Below are 14,629 nucleotides of genomic sequence, written 5' to 3' on the forward strand. Positions count from 1 at the left end.
GCAATCCCTCATTCACACTGTGAGGCTGAGACCCAGAGGGGTGGCGTCTTGCAGGCTGTGGGGCCTGTGCCCCCCACTGCTGCCCGAGCCTGGCTCCTCCCTGCTTGAGATGGGCAGAGAACAGGGCAGGAGGAGAAACACCCTCCCCGAATGGCCGACAAGGGAGCACTGAGGTTGAGGCGGGCCTGGGAACACTCACGCATGCTCCGGCTAGGGGTCCGGATGGGCTTGTCGGAAGATCGGAAAGATGATGAAGCTAAACACAAGCAAAACGAGGAGGCTGCGGGCTCAAAACGGTCGGGCAGGGCCCCTTCTGCAGAAGGCTGGGGCCAGCCCTTCCCGTCTGCCTTGGTGGTCCAGATGGAGCAGGGCTGAGAGCTGCACCCAGGAGTCTGGCGCTCAGAGACCCAGGGCAGGGCCAGCCCTTGGCCACTCCCACCCGCTGGCATGTGCCTCCGCGAGAGGGCTCCATGCCCCATTACCTGCAATCTTGGGGGCTGTGGTGCAGGGGAAGCCCCCGTTGGACTGCTCAGGCTCTCCAAGGTCAAAGGGCTCCCGGGGCTTGGGCTTATACTCCCGCTTAGGGCGTGAGGAAGCTTCCCGCATCCTGTGAAGGGAGAGGCGTGAGTGGCCCGAGCCTGTGTCACGGCCGAGGCAGCCCCACTCTTGTATTTATACTGCTGCCTAATCACCTGGCCTGGGACTGCAGGAAGAGGCCGGCAGTGGGGTCGTGACACATGGACCTGGGACACAGCTAGACTGGGATGTCTACCCAGAGGGCCTCCAGCCTGGACCAGCCCCACCTTGCAGGCATCTCAGAGATTGCCAAGCAGCTGGGGCCTGCCACAGCCTCTACCTACAACACCCCCAGTCACATTTCCCTGCCTCCTCCCCCCATTCCCCACCACAGCCGGTGCCCCACATACGCCTAGGCCCCTGAAGCAGGTCTGGCCTCTGCGTTCAGGGAGGGGAGGCTGGGTGTTCCTGTGGCAGCAGAAAAGTGCAGCCAGGGAGGGAGTCTCCAGGGCCTGCATCTGGGGCAGGGCTTGGTGTAGACTCAAGAGTTCTCAGAGCCCCGGCTCCTCTGACCTCGCGGGCCCCCAAGCCATTCCACTCAGTCCCCAGGAAGAATCCAGGATGCTGCTCTGCCATATGCTCACCCCAGAGCGAGGTGTGCTGCCCACTTGCGCCGGCAGAGGGCGCATGGCAGCCCAGGCTCTGTGGCGAGACCAAGGCCCTGGGCTCACCTGCGCTTGAGCTTCTCGGCCAGCTCGTCCAGGATCTGCACGGCCTGCCGGTGGTAGTCCAGCTGTGCGTCTACCAGGGCCGAGAGCTGACTCACCTGCTCGATCTGTGGGGACAGTAGGGCTCAGGGGCTCCTGCCAGCGCCACTGTCCTGTGCCTTCCCTGACTCCCGAGGTGAAGCCACAGGAGGCAAGGGGGCTGAGAGGGGACAGGGGACTGGGGCCCGTACCCTCAACCTCCCCTGCTGCAGCGGCCAGGTTGGTGGCGTCTCTGTCCTCCAGCTCCCTTGAGGCACCACCCCGGCCTCCCAAGGGCATGGGGCTTGTCAGGATGTGACACCCCCAGCTACTCACGTCCGTCTCCAGGAGGTTGTGCATGCTGGTTTCTGCCACCTCCTTGGACTCCTCGAACTTCTCCAGCGCCTGGCGTAGCTCCTCATCGGGGATCTTGCCCTGCCGCTTCTTCTTGTAGTCAAAGTCCAGGCGGCGGCCCTCCAGTTTCTTCAGGTGGTGCTGGAGACAGTGGGGGACATGGGTCACACCAGTAGTGGCCAGAGGTCCGCCCCACGCATGGCTTTGACCCACTGTCCCTGCACCACCGGGGATCCTGCCTGCCTAAGTGAGACCCAGAGGGCAGTGCCGAGGCTGGAGGTGAGGGTGGCAGGAATGGGGCTGCCCCATCCAGCAGGGGAAAGGGACAGGCCCCGGGCTGGCGCAGGAGCAGCACCTGGATCTCCTTCAGGTCTTTCTCGCATAGGTTCTGGAGGGGGTCAATGAAGTTCTGCTTGACCTCTATGTCCAGGGAGTCCTTCACCTCTGCCAGGCGCTTCATGGACTCGCCGGCATCCAGCAATGCGTCGCCTGTGGAGAAGTGGTGGGGGAAGCCATCATACCGGGCCTGGAACCACTAGACCGAGACACTCCTCAGCCTTTGTTTTTGAAACAGCGTTTCACAGGCTGGAACGCAGTGGCGCTGTCCCAGCTCACTGCAGGCCTCAAACTGGGCTCAAGCCATGCTGGCACCTCAGCCACCCAAGTAGCTGGGACCACAGGCGTTCACTCCCACACCTGGATCCTTTCCAACTTCTTTGAGATGAAGTCTCGCTGTTGCCCAGACTGGAGTGCAGTGGCATGATCTCAGCTCACTGCAACCTCTGCCTCCCAGGTTCAAGCAATTCTGTCTCAGCCTCCTGAGTAGGTGGGATTACAGGCGCCCGCCACCACATCCAGCTAATTTTTGTATTTTTAGTAGAGACGGGGGTTTCACCATATAGACCAGACAGACTGGTCTCGAACTCCTGACCTCGTGATCCGCCCGCCTCGGCCTCCCAAAGTGTTGGGATTACAGGCGTGAGCCACCGCACCCGGCTTTTTTTTTTTTTCTCCCCCACAATCTTGGCTCACTGCAACCTCCACCTCCTGGGTTCAAGTGATTCTCCTGCCTCAGCCTCCCGAGTAGCTGGGGTTACAGGCATGCGCTACCACACCCGGCTAATTGTGTGTGTGTGTGTGTGTGTGTGTGTATGTATATATATATATATATATTTTTTTTAGTAGAAGCGGGGTGGGGTTTCTCCATATTGGTCTTGCTGGTCTCGAATTCCCGACCTCAGGTGATCCACCTGCCTCGGCCTCCCAAAGTGTTGGGATTACAGGCGTGAGCCACCACACTCGGCCCCAACCCAACTTCTAACAGCCCCCCACACTCTAGGCCTAGGGCCTGGAAATTGGAACTCAGAGCAAAACAAAGGATCCTAAAATCCGAATCGATGCTGGACGTTAAACCAGCCCCTCCCGTGCTCCTAAAAGGGCCCAGGTTTGCCCTTAACAGGTGGAAGGACAGATGCTGGAGGGTCCAGGCCCCGGGGAAGCAGCTGGCTTGAGTTGGGGAACGTCTGGAGCTACAGGAAGGGGCCCCATCAGCTGCTGGCCAGCGCTGGATGGGTTAGTCTGTGCAGTCTCCTGCGCCTCTGCAGCTGGAAAGCTGTGGGGGCCACTGTGCGTCCCCGGCACTCAGCACACGCAGGGCCTGGGCCTAGGCCTGGGCCTGGACCTGGACCTGCCCTGCCTGTGTTGAGGCGTGGCCTCCAGGGACAGTGGGCGTGGCTTCCAGAGAGCACCACTCACCAAAGTTGGACTCGCCGCCCAGCTCCTTCCCGTGGCGGATCATGCACTCGCCCAGGAGCCCCTCCGACTGCGGGTAGCCGGGGTTCTTCACCTGGCCCCGGATCTTGGACACCGTGTTGAGCATGGTCAGCTTAGCCCGCGAGGCTGGGATAGGATGGCCAGGTGGGTGTGGGCTGTGAGGCCTGCACTCCTCTGCCCCGGCAGGCTGCAGCCCCCACATCCCCTCCCCACCCTTGCTACCTGTGCCTGTGGACAGTCTAGCCCGCACAAAGCACAGTGGAATCCCCAGAGGGTCCCTTCCCTGCTCCTGCTAGCCTCGAAGGAGCCGGCAGCGGGTGGAGAGGTGACCAAGCTCCTCAGGGGGCAACAACACCTCCTTCCAAGGGCTGCTTCTCTTGGAACATGGCTATGACCCCTCATCTGGGGAGTGCCAGGGAGGAGGCGCAGCAGTGATGTGCAGCGGGGGGTGGCTGAGGCCAAGGCTCCCGGGGTGGGTGATAAGCCGTGTCCCTTCCGCTGGCCGCTCAGGTCTGCTCCTGCCAGGGCCTGAGTGGACACTGCTGGGTGTGCGTCTGCCCCCTGTCCACGGCCTCCTATGGAGCCAGCATCTGGGTTTTCCTTGGGGAAAGGCCTGTCTCTCAGCCAGGGAGACCCAGTCCCAAGCCCAAAAGGTGAAGTCCAGGCCAGGGGCACTGGGGAGGGGCGGCCAATACAAATGGGTCCCACAAGTAAGCTGGGGGAGAGGCTCCCTGCCAGGACTGCTGGCTGGAAGAGGGGTTTAAGGCTGGGACAGCCCTAAGGAACCAGTCGGCATGAGAGTGAAGCCAACAGAGGGGCTGAGCTGCTGGTTGAGGTGGAAAGGCAGCATGCAGCACCAAGGATGGCCTCTGCACCCCGGGATCCAGCTGTGCCTGAAGCCCACCACCCATGAGCCTGGTGGTTCTGTCATCCCCTACGTTCCCTCTGACACAGAGGCCAGACGGCCTGGGGCAGGCCCTGGCAGTGGCTGGAGCACCCACCTGGGTTGGGCTGCAGGTACTCGATGGTCCTGGCCAGCACTTCTGCCACCGCCTTGCTGGTGACATCCACCTTCTGTGGAGAGAAGCAGCATATAAGACTCCACAGCCACTGGGGGCCCAAGGCACACAAAGCCCCCGCTGCTGCACCGCCTCCTGCCCTAAGAGCCCATACCAGGACCCCCCAACCCCCTCTCCATGTCTTCAGCTCAGCCATGTCCCCACAGCTGCCTGCCCAGGGCAGGGGAGAGAGCTGGTGCCCGTCAAGTCCTGCTGACGAGGCCCCCACACCACCCCATCTCTCCACGCCTGCCGGGCCCCATCACTCCAGACCCAGGCCCATCAAGGTTGGCCGCCTCCACTATTCCCGGCAGAGGTCAGGCCCCGGCAGTGCCACCACCACACAGAGCACGCAGTTTCTTCCTCACCTTCTCCATCTCTTTGAAGTCATCATCCAGCTTGGTCCCCTCGGCCCCTCCGACCTTCTCACTGACCAGCTAGAGGACAGAAAAGGGGAAACGCTGTGAGCCCAGGGAGAGGAGGAAGAAGAGGACAGGAGGCCCTGAGTCGCCTTCCAGCCACATCACATCCACAGCTGAAGGCAGGAGGCCAAGTGATCAGGACATACACCTCAGGCATTGCCGTGGGCACCCCAGGGCCACAGACTGCCTGCGGAGCAGGGTGGGCCTGCAGGGGGAGGGGGAGGGTGGCCTGCCCACCTGTGTGTGTCCCGACTGCCACTCACATGCCCACTGGGGATCCTGCCACAGCAGGCCCCATCTTGGCCACGGTGGAGTCCAGAGCCTCAGCCTGAGAACACGTCTCAGAAGACACTGCTTCCAGAAGTGCCTACACAAACATCCCCACAGATAGCAATGTGGGGATCTGCCCCCATCCTTGAGTATGTGGGGTCTACTTAAAAAAAAAAAAATCCTGCCAGCTTGGCTGGGAGAGGCAGCAAGAGCTGACAGTTACAAGAAGAGGTACAGGCGGCCGGGCAGGGAGGCCACCACTCTCCTGTGCTCTGGTGCCCGTGTCTGCAGGATGGGACAGCCCGGCCCTTGCCCCACGTGGACACTGAGTTTCACAAAGCAGTCAACACAGGCCTGGCACACCTCAGTCCTCACGGCTCTCAGCTGCGGTGAAAGCGATGACAATGACAGGCACTTAACAGCGTCTCTTTCCTCGTGTGGTGGGAAGGCAGAAGCAAGCACTGAATTCCCAAACCACGCTCTCTGACAGTGCCTGGGATGCGAAAAACAGCCCTGAAATGTCCCATGGAACGTGGCAGGAGCCCCTGAACCCCAGCACCGCTGTCTGAGCTGTCTGAGCACAGGCGTTGCTTTCTTCACCCCACGCATCCCATGTGTGCCTGGCGCCAAGGGATGCCGCACAGAGTGAGGACGGACAGTGTGAGGCCCTTCCCAGCACACAGTGCTTCATGAAGAGCTGAGTGGCTGCCAGGCCCTGTCACAAATGGAGGCTCCCAGAGGGAGGCCGCCTGAGGTCACACACTTGGCCCTGCCCTCTGGGGGCCAAGTGTCACAGGGTGTGCCATCTCTGAAGTCATCGGCAAATTTAACGTCCCGGGTCTGATCACTTGTGTGAAGACGTGCACATACGGCCCGGGCAGGAGAGCGAGGTGTTGTGTGCCGTGGGCTTGTGACTGTTGACATGGGCCATGGCCTGCGCCCCTGGTGCTCCCCAGGTCTGATTGGTGCTTGCCTGCCCTGAGCTGTCACAAGACGTGGCCAAGGGATGCCACGAGTGTCCGTGTGGTGCCACATTGCGTTGGCTGTGTGGCGCTGGGGGATGTCCAGCAGGGCAGTCAGGAGTTCAGGACCCAGCCTGGGAGGAAGTGACCCAAGAGCAGGAAGTGCGGGGGTGGGAGAAGCTTGAGCCTGGGGCTCTGCCCACGCCAGGCACCTGGTGTACCCTCTAGCCCATGCCTGGAGGTCACAGCCCAAAGGCACCATGAGTGCAAATGCCCCCAACCCCAAGTTCTGCAAAAGGTAGCCTGCCCGGAGTACACTGCTGGTCTCGTGTCCTGGCAAACTGCCCAAAAAGACACCAGCCCCTTTCCCAAGGAATTCCCAGCCCTCCTCCAAGGCTTGGCTCTGGAAGCCCCCACACCACAGGACTGACCTCACCCACGCATCGGGACCCTTTCTGTCCACCTGCCTTCATGTGCGGGGTGCACGGGGTGTGCTGGGCATTCAGTGAGCACAGGACTCACAGGCCCCATGCCTCTGACCCATCCCTTTCCTGCCTGTGGGTTGGTGGCTCTCAACTCAGCCACACAGCACCTTGGAAGCTTCTTAAAAATCCCCTCGTCGGCCGGGCGCAGTGGCTCACGCCTGTAATCCCAGCACTTTGGGAGGCGAGGTGGGTGGATCACGAGGTCAGGAGATCGAGACCATCCTGGCTAACACGGTGAAACCCCGTCTCTACTAAAAATACAAAAAAATTAGCTGGGCGTGGTGGCGGACGCCTGTAGTCCCAGCTACTCAGGAGGCTGAGGCAGGAGAATGGCGTGAACCCGGGAGGTGGAGCTTGCAGTGAGCAGAGATCTGGCCACCGCACTCCAGCCTAGGCGACAGAGCAAGACTCCATCTCAAAAGAAAGAAGAAAAAAAAAATCCCCTCATCACACCCACCGCGGGAGGGCTGGGCTCTGGCACAGGTGAGAGGCAGGAAATGTCCCTTGCGGGGCAGGAGAGTGGGGCTGCCCTCCATTTCTGCTGAAGGTGTTAGGAGGAAGGAGCCCGCCCTCCCTAGGTGTTTTTGGGGCGTTCCACTCTATTTCCTGGGACAGTTTCACTTCTTTTGATTGTGGCGAGAGAGGGCGTGCTCAGAGCCAGCGGCTGCCGGAGAGGGAAATGAGTGGCTGATGTGAGACTGGACTCTTCTGGGAAGCTGGGAGGAGAACTGAAGCCAGCGGGCTGCGAAACCACACCTTCTGGGCCAAGGCCACCCCAGCCCCACGACCTGCCCAGGCAGGACCCAGTGTGCAGGCTGGCAGGAGTGGCTCCGTCAGGGCCTTTTCCCAGCCCCCTGCCTCACGTAGGGCAGGAGGAGAGGCCCTACCGGCGAGGACCACATCCTGCCTCTGAGGGGAGGGGCTGGGGACTCGCCATGGCACCAAAGACCCACCTGGTGGCCTCTGGCTCTGGCCCCGGCCCCACCTGCCCATCTCACCTGGGAATCCAGGACCCTGCCTTCCTGAGCCCCAGGATGACTTCCTGAACCCCCACAACTGCCTGACTCCTCGCACCCCTGACACCCGGGAGGCTGTGCCCTAACTACCTGGGTCCCTCTGCTCAGCTCCAGCCAAGTCCCTTGTGGTGACTGATGGTCCCCCATGGGCCAGGCACTGGGCAGGGGACATGACCCTGTAAGGCCCCTTCTCTCCAAGGCTTACGGGCTAGAAACCAACACAGATGAACACAGGGATGAGCAGCCACAAGGGAAACATGGGAAAAGCAAGGCAGCCAGGCCACATGCAGCACCGGCTGCAAGCGCGGAAACCAAGCGTGGGCTCCTGCCCGCCGGGGCCCTACTCACTGCGGCCTCCACATCAGCACTGCTGAGCATGGAGGGGACCGAGAGTCTGCGGCAGAGCCGGGCGCCACGGGGAGGCTCACCAGAGAGCGCCTCTGGGCTCACTGTCAGGAGCGAGTGTTCCTAACCCTGGTGCCATCTGCCAGGCACGAGCTGCCTGTTGTGGGGCAGCCAGCCCCAATGCCCCCACATCAGAGACCCTGCCGGTGGGGAGGGAGGACTGAGGCCATGGTCCCAGCAGTCCATTCCTGCCAAGGGAGACTCTGCAGGCTGGTTCTAGCCCCGACTAGCGCGGCGGACTCAGCAGTGGTAATGACAGCTCCGCACTCGAGTCTATCCCATACCCACAAGGCTCACCTCGTGTTCCCACCCCGCATGGCAGGAAACGGAGGAAAATACGGGGCCACTCAGTAGCCAGGGACCCAACAGGGCTCAGGTTTGAGACCACCCTCCGCTGACTGAACCTGCATCAGGGTGGCAGGGTAGGTGGGGGCCCCCTCCCCACTCTCCCACAGGGCCCCACCTGGACGGGGTCAGAGGACCAGCTGCAAACCCCGAGTGACCAGCCGCAGGCCCCACAAGGGCTGCCATCCTGAGAGCAACACCAGCGCCTTCTCTCCCTATTCCTGGAACAAACACAGGCCGAGCCCAAGAGGGAACACTCTCCAAGACTCTGCCCCTGCTTCAGATGCCAGCTGGCCTCCCACAGAGGCTGTGACATGTCCCCGCCTGGAGCAGGGGGAAGTGAGGTTTGGCCAACCCTGCCAGGTGAGGACCAGGGCTGAGAAGTCACTATGGGAGAGGCCCCGGCTCAGTCAGGCCTGGCAGTGGCCTCTGGGAAGGATCCCACTGTTGCCTGCCGGACATTTCCCCAGGGCTTGGCAAGACTGGCTTGTGGGCTTTCAGATCTTTGCCCAGAGATACCCAGCGGAGACCTGCCCACTCCATGCTCATGCATCCACCTGCACCCGCCACCTGCATGCCTCATGCATTTTCTGCCTGACCCTGTACTCTGTCACCTGTGAGCCAGGAGCCTGGGAAGTGAGCAAGCTGGACTGGACATGAAGACGGGGTTTTGTCCCAGAGCATGGGACTCTTGTCCCCCTGGGAGAAGGGGGCTATTCCTTTGAAGCCTGGCATTCATTAGAGTTTAGACCTTTGGGTCTCTTTGGAGGGGAGCAAGGGATGTGACACACAGAAGAACAGAGAATACATGGTGGAAAAATACAGAAATGAACTGTGAAGACGCTGTGGACTGAGAGTCAGGGCAGGGCTGCCGTAGGCAGGAGAATTCCAGGTTTTACCCAGAGGGGTGTGGGCAGCTGCCCTGTGCCCGGCAGGCACAGCCGATGGGCGGCCTTGGGATTTAAACATCTCAGCGGGGAAACCTGATCCACATAGCACGGAACACAAACGTTCGTCTCAGGCTTGGTGCCCCAGCAGACAATCTGCTCTGATGAATTAACAGGGCTTTGGTTTTTTTTCTCTTTTAAGGAAGAAAGCCAGCATGGGGGAGGGCAAGGGAGGGCTGCTGTGGCCCAGCCTGCAGGGATGCACCACATTTGCCCGCAGAGGGGTCGGCCCCAGGGTCCTCAGGTCTCACTGGCAGTCATGCTGTGGCGCTCGGTAATTTCCAGGTTCACAGCAGAGGTCACCGGTCCTCCCTCAGCTGGGCAGCGGGTCTCTGGCTGGTGTCTGCCTGCCCGTCAGCATCGGTGGTGCTGTGGTGCTGCATGCTGTGCTACAGAGCCATCTCCGTGTCCCTCCCTGCAGTCCTCCTCAGCGGAATCTGTGAGCGCACAGACCACAGGGGCCTTGCCCAGTGCCAGGCACAGAGCGGAGAAATGGCAGGTGGGCACGGCTGGTCAACCACAGGGAATACCTGTGACAAGGCCTCATCTTTTTGTTTTTCTTTTTAAAGAGGCAGGGGTCTCACTATGTTGCCCAGGCTAGCCTCGAGGGCCCAGGCTGGTCTCGAACTCAGCCTCAAGCAATCCTGCCTCGGCCTCCCAAGTGCTAAAACTACAGGCATGACACGGTGTGCCTGGCCAAGGCCATATATTTACAGGACTAGGGGACAACAGCCCCAGGACAAAGCATGGGTTGGGGAGCTGAGGACCATAGGAGGGGGTCCAGGCCCAGCCACTTGCAGGACCAGGGACAGGGCAGGCAGGACACACGGAACAAGAGCCACTATTCACAGTCCCATGTGCCAGTCCCCATGCTAGGCACTCTGTGCCCGGCCCCCAATGTCACAGAGGAGGAAGCTGAAGGGGACGTGGAGGAGGTGAGTGCTCAGCCCCTCCTCACAGTGGGCGCAGTTCTAACACTGCAGCTGTGTTCAAGGCCTGGTCGGCCACGGAAAGGGGTGAAGCCAGGGTAAGGCCTGCAGAAGCAGCAGAGTCCTGATCGGACCTCTGTGCAGAACAGCTGAAATGCAGGGTTGGGGTGGAGGCCCCAGGGATGGACGCAAGGATCCCTGCGGCGTAGAAAAAGCCCTGACACGGGAAGAGGGCAGGGACAAAGGATGTAGGGATGTATCATATCTGTATGTCTCTGAACCCCTTTCCAACTGCAACGCCCTTCCCTGCTGGCCCAACACCTGGGAGCCACTGCCCAACACACATGGCCACCTCGAGTCCATCACAGCTTCTTTCCCATGAGTCAAAAAGTCGAAGACGCGCACAGCCTGGAGGCGGCCTGCTGCCCGGCGACACAGGAAGCCACTGGCCTTCGTGTCCCCTTTTCCATGCGTGCTCCCAGGCTCCTGGCTTGCTGATGTGTCTGTCTGTCCCTGCTGGAAAACTTCAGTGGCCCCAGTGGCACGGGGACTCTCTGGACCTGAGGCCCTTGCGTGCTGACTATGAAAGCTCGCCTATCTACAGGGGCGGCGCTGGCTGCAGGCAGCTCTGAGCTTTCCCGTGACAGTAAGCGCCTGGCATGGGCGGGGTTGTGGCCCATGGGCTCCTGGTCTGGGAGCCTGCAGGGCATCCCCAGGTGAAAAGCAGGAGTAGTCATTCCTGCACATGCGCAGGGACGAGGCCGGGAGGGGGAGGGAGACGAGCAGTGGGAGGGGGCCACAGGAACACCACAGGTGCCAAGTGACCCTCACGGGTGCCAGGTGATCCTCATGGCCCGGCGGCAAGGAATCAGATGGCAGAAACCCACTCTCCAGCCCAAGGGAAGATGGAGGGAGGCTCTGCCTTGGGACTGACTGGGTCATCACCCACTGTGTGTGATGCACGGAGGGAAGGGTCCCGACAGCCGGGACTCCCCTCAGCATCTGGGAGTTCTGAGAGCCCTGGATTTGCCACTGTCCTTCGAGCTTCCAGCCTCTCAGTAGAGATCTCCCCTCCTGTCCATCAAGGCTGAATGGTTTTTAAAAAGCAGCCTTTGGGAACAGAGGCGCTGAAAACAATGAATCAGGACAAAGTTTCTGAAATCATTTTCCCACGGAAACCCCAAAACAGACGCTGCCACCATGGCCAGATTGGGCACCCAGGGACAGCCACAGACCCACCTCTGTGGCGGGTCAGGGGCCCCTCTGGGAACCAAGCTCTGGCAGGAAAAGGACAGTGGCTCTGGAAGCCCCAGGCGTCCTCTCAGCCAAAGGGGCAGTCCCTTGGGCCTGGGCTGGCAACCGAGATACCGGCTCTGGACTGGAACCAGAATGGGCTCTGCCTCAGACCAGGCCACAGAAGGCCCCCCGGGAGCCCGGCCTCCCCACGGCCCCCAGGCTGTGGGGACAGGCCTGCCGCAGACTTCCTGGCCAGAGGTGGGGCTGGGTGCCATGGTAGGGAAAGAGAGCCAGACATTGGGGGCCATGGTGAGGCCCGGCCACCGCAGTCTAAATCGCCTTGGGGGTGCGTTTCTGCCAACTGTGGTGCTGGCCATTCATGCCATCTCTCAGGCTGTCTTGGGCCCTGCCCTGCCTGGCTCCTGGCTCTTGGAGCTGGAGAAAGGACTCTCAGGTTGGCAGAGAGCGATAAATGCTTTGCTGTGTGTGCGGCAGTGAGCCGATGTCATTTGAAGTCACAGCCACTGCTCTCTTGCCTGGTACATGAAAATGAGGGGGAGAAAAAAACTTAGGCAAGAGAAATCCTCCAGATGGGCCCTGGGGGCCCCATCCAAGAGTCTGAGGCTGACATATCAGGGGAACTGGAAGCAGAGAGGGAATCAGCCACTGGAAAGAAGTCACGCAGACGAAGTGGTGACGGCCACGGTAGGGAATTGCTCAGTGGCGGCCACAACACAGTGGCAGCCGGGAGCCAGGGGGCAGCTCTGTCATCATCCCCGAGAGAGAAAGGGGACAGTCAGGCCTGGTCTATGATGGTCTGGTGGCTGGAGGCTCTGTGAGGGCAGCCCCAGGGCCGGAAGGACCTCTCCTGTGCTGACAGCAAAGTCACCAGCGGGAGTCCAGCCCACAGTGCCTTTCTGATGAGGCCTCCAGCTCTGGCTGCTGACTTTAAACTCTAAGGAACCCTGTGCAGGGCCTGCATCCCGGAAGGCCTCCACCAGCCCGAACCCGGCCTGTCCGCCCTAGATGGGGCAATCAGCGTTTCTCCCCGGACAGCCTCCTCCCTGGCCTCCTGGCCCTCGTCTGCATTGAGAGGCTCGGCCTCTGGTCTGCATGCTGCCCTTCCCGTGCTGTGGCCTTGCAGCCCGGCCTCTCCCCTGCTGTCCCCCTTGGCTCTGGCCTGGCCCCTGAGCCTTGACTTCTGCATTTCTTCTGTGAGGGTCTTTGGAGCGTGGGGGCTCCGGGTCTGTGCCCTTAGTCCAAGTTGCAGGCCAGTCCCCAGAGCATGGGGCTACGTCTTGCTCTCTGCCACAGCCACCCCCTGCCCCATACCAAGTCGCCCTGGGGACAACCCTCACTGGCCCTGTCATTGCCCCCACACCCTGGGCAGTGCCTGGCACTCAGGAGACACCCATGAACATTATGCTCTTGGTCAGGGTCCCGCACCCCAGCCTCTCCCTCACGTCCCAGACGACCTGGAGCTGTGGTACAGGCCTCTGAGATGAGGGCTAGGGAATCTGAGTGCAAGGCTGTAAGAGGGGAGTGAGGGATCAGGTGGACTTGGGTGGTCGCTCAGGGCCTTTGCCTGCAGATCCAGCCCCAGTTGTGACAAGGCTGGGAAGGCGCCTTGGCCCTGGCTGAGGGAAGGGCCTCCTCCCTGAGGTGACTCAGCAGTCCTTGGAAACGCATGCCGAGGACGCACCCTGCCTGGCCCAGCTCCACATGGGTGTGGGGGAGGCTGCGGGCTGTGCCTGGTGGCCGTATGGGGCCCAGGCTGGCCAGCACTGCCCAATGATGGGGGCTCCCTCACAGCCCGTCTGGCAGAAGCCATGGGCCACACGCTGTCCCAGCACATGGTGGTAGGGCGGTGACCTGGGCTCGGCTCTAATGACTGGCAGCCCTGGGGCTCCCATCACCACTACCAGTCTGCCCAGGAGGCAGCAGAGCACTGAGCCCGACCTGCTCCCCTCGGGCACCTACGAGACCCACCTGCCCCTCCATGCGTGCGGGAGGAGGGGTGCCCTCTGCTGTGGAAAGCTGGGACCTACTGTCTGTGGTGTGAGGCCGACCCCACAGAGCTCCAGGACAACCCCGAGAGGAGTGGACAGAGCCAGCCGGGCCCTCCAGCCCCCACCTGGCCCAGCTGCCGCCTCTGGGCAGATGTCTCCACTTGATAAACAGGACGGCTAAGGGCCTAGGAGGGACACGCCTGGCCCAAGGCCAGACAGCAGGGGTGGCTAAGAAGGTCAAGGGATCCCCACTGCAGGCCCCACCAACCCTGGCTCTGCCTGGAATGCAGTTGGGGCAGGTGGAAGGGGAGGGGCAAAGCCCCAGGGCTGGGAGAGGAATCTGGGAGTAGGTGGGGAGCTCATGCTACCTTCCCAGGAGATGGGAGGACAGGCCTGCCAACCAGGGGGCTCAGCTATGTGGGACACACGCTCTCATCCTTGCCCCTGCACAGGGTTTCATCCAAACATGGAGACGCCAGTGAGTGCCCGGGGCTCCTCTCCCAGGAACAAACCACACCCGGAGCTCCAGCCCGAGCGAACACATCTATATGAAAATCAGCCTCGTGCATCATGCATTGTAATTTCTCAGCTTGGGGACCAGGCAGGAGGGCTGTCTGACATACAACTGGTAAAATCGGTTTCCGATGAAAACTTATAAAAGGAAAAAGCCAACCCACAAACAAATGAGGCGATAAATCCCCTGAGGCTCCGCCTGGCAGGGAAACACCAGCTCTGCAGCACTGAGCACAGGCTGGTGTTCCCATTGGGGGCAGCGTGGAGGATCTGCGTCCAGGGGGCAGAGTGTGATGACATCACCCACGTGCACAGGAACGATAAGGCTTTCTTAAAAAAGGATCTTTTCTCAACAGCGGAGCTGAGGCAATGCATAGCCCTGCAGGGAGAGACTGGAAACGGTGCTTGGAGAGAGAACTGCAGGGCATGGTGACAGCAGTGAGAGGCTGTAGGTGCACAGATCTCAATGAGGGGCCGTGAGTTCCCTCACTCCCTGAGAGCTGAGGCGACTTGCCTGAAAGCCCAGAGCTCTTCCTGAGACATAGAAACCATCTTCACCATCTCTAAGATGCCTTCCATTTCTGAAGGACTTCCATTTCTTCGTGACTGTGGGCCACCATGGGCATGAGTCATCTGTCACCAG

At 61.1% G+C, this 14,629-nt stretch overlaps 1 protein-coding gene across 2 annotated transcripts in view; it reads right to left on the bottom strand.

Moving 5' to 3' along the window:
* SH3GL1 (SH3 domain containing GRB2 like 1, endophilin A2) overlaps positions 1–14,629 on the bottom strand; it is a 39,283-nt gene that overhangs the window by 1,725 nt on the left and 22,929 nt on the right. For both annotated transcript variants that reach the window (XM_054462951.2, XM_063657378.1), the window contains exons 2-9: positions 4,816–4,884; positions 4,391–4,463; positions 3,372–3,515; positions 1,972–2,105; positions 1,599–1,757; positions 1,248–1,351; positions 483–607; positions 200–256 (exon numbers count right to left, since the gene is read on the bottom strand). In XM_054462951.2, coding sequence (XP_054318926.1) covers positions 200–256; positions 483–607; positions 1,248–1,351; positions 1,599–1,757; positions 1,972–2,105; positions 3,372–3,515; positions 4,391–4,463; positions 4,816–4,884 — 865 coding nt within the window. The remainder of the gene's footprint in view (positions 1–199; positions 257–482; positions 608–1,247; positions 1,352–1,598; positions 1,758–1,971; positions 2,106–3,371; positions 3,516–4,390; positions 4,464–4,815; positions 4,885–14,629) is intronic.

This window comes from Pongo pygmaeus, chromosome 20 (genome assembly GCF_028885625.2).
Source record: "Pongo pygmaeus isolate AG05252 chromosome 20, NHGRI_mPonPyg2-v2.0_pri, whole genome shotgun sequence".
Lineage (NCBI taxonomy): Eukaryota > Metazoa > Chordata > Mammalia > Primates > Hominidae > Pongo > Pongo pygmaeus.